Genomic DNA, 8,772 nt, shown 5'->3' with positions numbered 1-8,772 from the left:
GAGCGTCGGAGGCTGAGGTGTAAAGAATTATGAGGGTCATAGATGGGGGAGATAGAATCTTTTTCCCCAGGGCGAAAATGTCAAGTACAGAGGGCGTTGCTTTGAAGCGAAAGGTGAAGTTTTAAAGGAGATTTGCGGGATATTTTTTGCAGGGTGTAGGTGCCCGGAACGTCCTGCCAGGGATGATGATTGTAGGTAGTGTATCTAAAGAGGTATTTAGAGAGGCCCGTGGTCATGGAAGGATATGGATCAAGTGCAGACGGATGGGGTAATTTTAAATTGGCTGCGTGGTCGACAAATGGCTCGAACGGCCTTTTCCTGAGCTGTACCATGTTGTGGTCAGTTGCTGAAAGAGGAAAGCCAAAAAGAAAAAGCGGCTGAAAGCCATTCGGCCTCTTCTGTCTGCTACCCCGCAATATTAGAGGATTGATTTTCAGGGCGCCACTATTAGGCACTATCTCCGTATCAACTTATACCCCAACAATTGGACATCTGGGTCTCGAATACACTGAGCGACTGGGGCCCCGCGGTCTCTTCAGATGCAGAATTTACAATTCACAACCTTTTACGTCTGGAACTTCTCCGCCAACTTCTGTCCGTCTTTCGGAACTTACATTGCGGCTTCTACGGATCAATACCCCGAAAACGTTGGACAAGATCGCCCGACATTCTTCTAAACGAGATTGCATAGGCCCAGTCTGTCTGTTCTCTTTTCACTGTAATCACCACCGCCCATCCCACGAAATCGCCTTGCACAGTGGAAAGACAAACTTCCAACTTTCAAGGCCTAGACCCTTCTCTAGAACTGGGAAAGTGAAAGTTCAAGGCTACTTTCCAGTAGCATTCCCTACTACCGGAAACGAACCCGTTTTCTCTCTTTCCTGGGGCTAACCAAGGGGTTCGGACGTGAAATCATAACTGCAGCCAAAAATCAAAAATCTGTTGAAGGGACTCGGCGTGTCGGACAGCGCCTGTAAGAGTGGGGGCGGAATTATCGACATTGCGGATCGAGATCCCGCACCAGGCCGAGACTCCGGAATGTGAAGTCCCTTGTATCTCTGGAAAATTAACCTTTCCTCTTTCCACATATGCCCCCTACCTGCTGAATATTTCCAACGTCTTCTCGGTTTGTTTGGGCCTTCCGGCGTCTACACAGATCTTGATTTTATCAGGGCACGGTGTATTTTTCCCAAGGGATACTAGCCCTGAGCACAACTGTATCAGAGCTCTCTATAACCTCACGATGTGTACTCGGAGCATCTTGCAATTCGGCTTTCCGAATTGCTTACTGGGTCTCACCGCGATTTGAGTACAAGGCCACCTATTCACTCCCGAATACCAATACCTTTCAGTCTCTCACCGTTAAATAATGCGCGCAAGCACCCGGCACGCTCTGCTACAGGACAAACCCCGCGCCAATGATCTCGAAACTAATTCTACCCTCATTATAGTTTTACTCTAGGATGCGGTGGTGTTGGTAACACTCTGGAGGCATGCTGCGGGACTGTTGACAGGAACGCTCACAAAGGCCCCCAGATGAAGCCTTTTGTCGGGTAGAAGCTGCTGCAGAAACTCATCATATGCCGAGCCAACAGCAGCTGCAGGGGGAGGGAGGAATCGTCATCTATCCACTGCACTACTTCCAGTCTGGAAGATAGTCGCGGAGAGGTTCCCAACGTGGGAAGTACGTACGTCTGCAGTACATTTACACGTTTTATCGGTTCCACATTTTAGGGAGTAGATGGGGAAGAGTTTTCTTTGGCTGGTTGTAGATTCAGGAGCCCTTGGTGGAGCTGTCGTACTCGGCAGAGTTGTTAATACCTGCCAGGTCTGCTGGGTTGCAGTTGCTTGACGTTTCTTAACACCATTGAGACTCAACCCCTTATTTTTTTTGGAGGATGTAATCAGCATAGTCTCCTACTGACCCGTAACAAACTGTTTCCCTGGACTACACTGTTTTAACGTCTTTGCATCTCCCCAAAATAACCGAAACACAATGAACCGACAGCCACCGAATATCTGTGTACAGTTCGTGTGCAAAAAAAAACGCTTTATTTTCACAGAAAACAAAATATGCACCCGGATTGACGACATTAATACAGTTAATACACAAAATAGAATGTGTTGCAGGCTGCAATCAATATTTTCTGTACAGTTCATCCACAAAGGCGGAGCAGTCTGGAAAATTACATATAAAGTGCTTGGTCATTTCAATACTTTTTCAGTTGTTCAATAGACAGCCGTGTTTGAGGTCTCTAAGTCTTCGTTTTGAAGAGGTTCCGTGGAGTTTTATTCCCTCTGTTGAGATCAGGGGCCTGAGACAATCCACCTTTAGACGTTGCTGACTCCATCCCGGGATGTGGGCATGGACATCGCTGGCAATGCCGGCATTTATTGTCCATCCTTACTTGGCACTGGACTGAGAAGGCAAGATTTTTCTCCACTGAGGAATTCCCTAATCTCTCTGGGCTCAAAATTCAGCGCCGAGTTGGCATCCACCGGGCGAGATGCAATAAATCGCCCGCTAAAAGCTCGATTTAGTTTTCTAACGCAATGTGGTAAACTGTCGTGCGATACCCTCTTTAAATGGGTTATTTTTGATCTTTGAAGCACCTTCCGGTCGCCTTGAAAAGTTGTGAAACCTAAGTTTCAAGACACGGGGAGGGATACAATGGGTGCCGAGATGGTGATCTGGCACCCAGTATGCGCCTCCCAGCAAGTTAAGTTTGGGCTGAAATCAAAGAGGACGATGGTCCCTGGTTAACTGAAAACAAACAAAATATCAAAGTTGGACAGACCTGTTATGTCCCATAGCCAGTAGACCAACTGGACCTTCAACTCTAATCAACTCTGAACTGAACTGTTGGTCCTTTACACCCAGTAGGAAGAACTATTCACAACATCTTCCCGGGAATTATCGGGAGTGAAGCAACAGACCTCATTCCAAGGCGATTATCCCAATAATATCAGGAGAGAGAAGGGGACTGATTTCGGGGGGTCAATGGCCTAAACATCGCTCGGGGACCTGGCATGGAAGGAAGAGTCGGACTGGAAACAGCCACAGAACAAAAGCCACGTGGCTTTTTGGATCTCCTGATTTTTGAATGCGTAAATGATGGGGTTGATCATGGAATTGTAGGTGGCAGGGAGGAGGGTGGCGTAGGTGTACACTACCGGGTAACTCTGATCCCCAACCAGGCAGTAAATGGCAAAAGGGAGCCAGCTTGTCCCAAAGGTCCCTACAATAATGGCGAGCGTGGAGACACTTTTCTTTGTGGTCATCGAGTAAGACGTCCCAAAGAAGTGTTGTTGAAGTGCAATTTGGTGGGCGTGACGACAGACTAATTTGCACATTTTGATGTAAAGGTGCAACATGATAACAAAGTTCAAAAGGAAAAAAATGGCTAAGACCGTTAAGTTGATCTTGGTCAAGGGTTTCACGATGCTACAGGTGGACACGTCGCTCAAACAGTTCCATCCCAGAATCGGAAGCAAGCCCAGGCAGATAGAAACTCCCCAGGCCACCACCAGCATGGTGTGAATGTAAGCTATGGTTCTTTCTGAGTAGTAGGTTAACGCGTTATACAGCGAAAGGTAGCGATCGATGGTTATGGCAAGCAGACTGTTCACAGAGGCAGAGAAGGAGCCAACCAAGAACCCCACGGTGATCAGGTTGATTGTCTCTGAGCGAATCAAATAATGAAAAAAGAAATTCAGAACCAATCCAAGACCTGCGAAGAGGTCCGCCGTTGCTAAGCTCCCGATCAGTAAAAACATGGGCGTTCGTAAAGCCGGTCTGTGGAATATGATGGCTACCACCAGTGCGTTTTCACAGGCGATGACGGTCCCCGAAATACACAACATCACATCCCAAGGGTCCACCGACTGCCTCGGTATCTGTGACTGCAGATCTAGGGAAGAGTTGTTGTCCAGGGCACCCAGCCAGCTGGAGAGATTGACGGTTTCATTCACAGATGCGATTTCACCCATCGCTCCACCGTTCCTATATTCCTGAAATGGGAGAAGAGAGATCAGACAGATAAGCAACAGACTTGAACAAAATGTAATCAAATCTTGAGCAGTGGGTGGGGGCGGGGCGTTGACAGGGAAGTGAGAGCGGTTTGTGAGCAGGATATATCCGATTAATGTCCGAACAAGAGGATTGAACGGTTCCGTAAAACAAAAGACACAAATAAAAACAACTAGAAACGACTGTTTTAAAAAGCAATTTTAATAGTGGAATAAAACCTTTCGGATTGTAAATGTTGCTCTTAAACAATTGGAAAACAGAGAGAAAGAATGATAAACTGGAGGAGACTGCGCTGTCTATGGTGCTGAAACACACAATTGTTCATGGCAACACACACACACACACACACACACAATGCTGGAGGAACTCGGTAGGCCAGGCTACGGAAAACAGTAAACAGTCGACGTTTCGGGCCGAAACCCTTCATCAGGACTGGAAAAAAAAGATTTTCAGCAACTGCAGATTTTCTCCCAATTGTTTATGGTTTCACCTGCCGAGACCGCAGTCCTATTAAAACTGCTTACTTCTAATGTCTCCACTTCGCGTATACACTGCTCTCGCAGGGAACTGATTACTGCAATGATAATTAGTATTCTCATGTTCATGTCTCCCGGTTGGGGATCAGAGCAGCCCTGTACTTTTCCACTTACCCGTCACAGCTGGATAATGGGCCGGGGCATCCGTATAGATTCCTCCCTTCCTGTTTGGATGAGTCTGTCGCTTCCCTGGACCCTGATGAAGGAGGCGGAGAGTTGAGCTCGCTGGCGAAACATGCAGCGGAGGCCACGAGTTTCTGAGACTGAGTGAGTGTGTGTGTGTGTGTGTGTGTGTTTGTGTGCGTGAGAGAGAGAGTGAGAGAGAGAGAGAGAGGGAGAGAGAGACAGGGAGAGAGAGAAGGAGAGAGGACAGGCTGCTGAGGTTGTAACTGATGGCAGCTTCGCTCCTGCCTTGACGTCAGTCCTGCTCGGCAGTCACGGGGCTCCTACTACCAATATCAAAGCCTTTTCAACGGGGCCACCAAACAACACAGCGAGCACCAAGCGGTCACGTTGGCGAGGAGGCGGTACAGCCACCATGCCTCCTATCATCGTCCGCTGTTATCTCTCATCAATTATTCTACAGGTAATAAAATACATTTCAATTCAGAGGAGATTTAAACTCAATTTCGTTACTCCCTTAATTATACATAGTCAGATACCCCATGGCTGTGGGAATTTAAAGGCCATCTCCCTGTATTTGCAACACCATCTGATAGAATATCTTTACTTGATCTCAAACGTTGCGATGTAAATTGTAACACAATCCAGACTCAGGCTGCGAAGTCACTGTGTGTGTTAAGACCTGGGTGATACGGGTTTAATTTCACAAACGCAATTTGCCCTTGTCCGTTAACTCAAAGAAATTACGCGGATCTGCAGGTCGCGCGTTGTCTTTCTCAGACATAAACGAGCCACACACCCGTGCTGATCTGCGACGCGAAAATGAACCAAAATGTTGACGTGGCCCAGTAATCACTGAGAGAAGAGTTAATTCAGGTCAACCCAGACAGTGAGAAATGGTAGCGAAAAACGCCGAGTCTGGGTGATTAATGTTGTTAAACGTAGACAGCGAAATTTCAGAATCCAAACAGCAGTATCAGAGCATTTAACACGTCGGAAATGTTTCGCAAAAAGGAAGCAAATTACTCGCATACCTTCAGTGGTGGCGGAGTGAGTGTGTTGTGTGTGTGTGTGTGTGTGTGTGTGTGTGTGTGTGTGTGTGTGTGTGTGTGTGTGTGTGTGTGTGTGTGTGTGTGTGTGTGTGTATGCACGGGGATGTGTGTGTCTGTGTGTGTGTGAGAGAGTGAGTGTGTGAGTGAGTGTGTGTGTGTGTCTGTGTGAGTGAGTGTGTGAGTGTGTGTGTATGCATGGGAATGTGTGTGTGTGTGTGAGAGAGAGTGAGTGTGTGTGTCTGTGTGTGTGTGTGAGAGAGAGAGTGAGTGTGTGTGTCTGTGTGTGTGTGTGTGAGTGTGTGTGTATGCATGGGGATGTGTGTGTGTATGCACGGGGATGTGTGTGTTTGTGTGTGTGAGTGAGTGAGTGAGTGAGTGTGTGTGTGTCTGTGTGTGTGAGTGAGTGTGTCTGTGTCTGTGTGAGTGAGTGTGTGAGTGAGTGTGTGTGTGTGTCTGTGTGAGTGAGTGTGTGAGTGTGTGTGTGTGTATGCACGGGGATGTGTGTGTCTGTGTGTGTGAGAGAGAGTGAGTGAGTGTGTGAGTGTGTGTGTCTGTGTGTGTGAGTGAGTGTGTGTGTGTGTCTGTGTGTGTGTGTGAGAGAGAGTGTGTGTGTGTGTGAGAGAGAGAGTGTGTGTGTGTGTGTGTGTGTGAGAGAGAGAGAGAGAGAGAGAGAGAGAGAGAGAGAGAGAGTGTGTGTGTGTGTGTGTGTGTGTGTGTGAGAGAGAGAGAGTGTGTGTGTGTGTACATTGGGGGGGGGGGGGTCGGGATCAGCGGTGATGATGGACTTTGAGAGCTGCAGGAACAACACCCTTACAAAAGGGACCTGATTTCAACAGTTGTCATGCGGCCAACACCGAACAGTGATGCTGATTTATGGCGTTTTCATCCGGGCTGCAGGCCGACCTTTTCTTCACGTTTGTATCTGTTGTATCCCTCTCACCATTTCATTTCGATTGAAAAAGATCATGATAAAAAAAGTAACGCGTTTCAAGGCAGAGTAGGGAGGCGGATTATGTACACCATCATCCCGAGGGCCTTACTGTTTCTAACCCGACCTGAACTCTAGGTGAGATCAATCTCCCTTCACGTGCCGGAGGGGGAGGTCCTTTCGATTCGGTACTCATAAGATCACATGGGATCTCACCTAAAAACCACTTGACAATGGTGGCCAGACGGATGGGGCAATTATCTCTTTTCATTAACTTATGAAAAAGCAACATCAAAATACGCATTATAAACTTCATTCCCTACACCTCATGGAACCAGCTAAAAATGTCTCCAGCCTATTCTGTGCTGTTTTGCCAAGAGCAGGATATTAGGCAGGGGTTGGAGGAATTCACACCGCAAATATTCAGAATTCATTGTAACAGTGGATCTCCCAACTGTAATGGTTGTGGGATCTCATTTTAATTGGACCCCATTTTATATCGCAACACCTTGTAATACGAAAAGGTTGCATGCATGGCGAGTTTTAATGTAATTAAGCGACCCAGCGTTGAGGTGCAGTGTTTCATTGAAGGGTCCTTCATCGGTGGCGTGATCAAGGATCGGGGTGGGGGGGAGTGGGGGACACGCAAGACGTGTGCCAGGCTGCTTAAATCCCACTCTGCTTAGTGTATGACATTTAGATAGCAGGTGTAATGTAAAGTATTATAAAATATCACCTTCTTATTCAATTTCTCCAAATGCTTTGCTTCCCCGTTGTATGGATGCAATGAATGCAAAGTGCAGACGAATTACTGGCGAAAGGAAAACACAACACAACCTTTCTTTTAAAGTAGCTAACCGAAGTAAATCAGGTTCGGCTCACAACTGGAAGTGGAAGATTTGCGGTGAAACGCAGATTGTTCCGGGAAGCTTCGATGTTCAGCTTCCGGTTATTGAGTGGACCATTCATCCAAATGGCAGCCAACGGCCAGTTTATGGCTCCTCGCTGCAATGGATATTAAGTATTTGCTCAGAATTTATCGCTAAACAAACCCAGCCGTTGCCCGCAGTTCTGTCGCTCTAGATACAGTGGGACTCGCGGGAAGTGAACAGGAACTAAAATAAACAATGTACTGGGAAACAGTAACACGAGGTTTAGGGAGATAGATCGAGATGAGAGCCTAACGGTTCATAAAATAAAAAGCAAGTTATATTGGGCTGAGTGCATAAAGTCGGAGCTTTATTCGAAGGTTGTTCAAATTGTTGGAAGAGTTCATAAAATGTACAGTTGTTGACAGAATATTGATCTGCAGTTCTAGTTTGTCACTATAGGGGGCGGCACAGTAGCGTAGTGGTTAGCCCAACACTTTGCAGTACAGGCAACACGGGTTCAATTCCGATAGGGGTCGGATCGGAGTGCCAGAAGGGCCTACTCAGCGTGCTATCTAAAAAATAAATACAATTAATAACTAACTAACTAAATAAATACAATACAATCAGGCAAAGAATTCCGAAGACATCAACCCCATTTTATGCTCCCCGTATTCCCATCAACTTTCCTCGAGGGATGATATACAGTAGTAAATTAACCTACGAAATCACACGAATTTACGATGCGGGAGGAAACTGGAACTCTCGGGGAAAACTCACATAATCCCAGACGAACGTGCATACTTCACACTGATCACACCGGAGGTCAAGATCAAAACTGTGTCGCTTTATCTGTAAGGCAGCGGCTTCACTCTGCGGCCGAAGAGTCAAAACATTAACTTGCAGTTGCCGCAGAACCTTATGCTTACGCACATTTCGTTGTTTGGCCCATTGCCATTCCTCTATTTTCATTCATAGATTTACTTGCTGAGTGACCTGTGCTGAAGACGTTGTTAACAGTGACCGTCAATCATTTGCAGTCCGCGAGTAAGTTAGGTGATGGGGAGCTTAGGTCTGTCAAGGAAACGCGACAGCATGTGTCCAATTGACGCATTATAAAAATTTACAGTCTGCCCGGGAGAGATATTTGCAGTGCTTAGCTCTGGAAACCTTCAATAGACAATATAGACAATAGACAGTAGGTGCAGGAGTAGACCATTCAGCCCTTCTAGCC

At 46.8% G+C, this 8,772-nt stretch overlaps 1 protein-coding gene across 1 annotated transcript; it reads right to left on the bottom strand.

Moving 5' to 3' along the window:
* Positions 1-2,084: 2,084 nt before the first annotated feature.
* On the bottom strand, positions 2,085-4,995 carry gpr6 (G protein-coupled receptor 6). The gene is made up of 2 exons (XM_073055418.1): positions 4,681-4,995; positions 2,085-4,011 (listed from the first exon to the last, which is right to left on the bottom strand). Exon 2 carries the CDS (start codon positions 3,988-3,990, stop codon positions 3,007-3,009), a length of 984 nt encoding a protein of 327 aa, XP_072911519.1. The 5' UTR covers positions 3,991-4,011; positions 4,681-4,995; the 3' UTR covers positions 2,085-3,006.
* Between the last annotated feature and the right edge of the window lie 3,777 nt (positions 4,996-8,772).

This window comes from Hemitrygon akajei, chromosome 9, assembly GCF_048418815.1.
Source record: "Hemitrygon akajei chromosome 9, sHemAka1.3, whole genome shotgun sequence".
In the NCBI taxonomy this organism is placed as follows: domain Eukaryota; kingdom Metazoa; phylum Chordata; class Chondrichthyes; order Myliobatiformes; family Dasyatidae; genus Hemitrygon; species Hemitrygon akajei.
The sequence above is the reverse complement of the archived record's forward strand: the minus strand, read 5'-3'. Positions and strand labels throughout refer to the sequence as shown.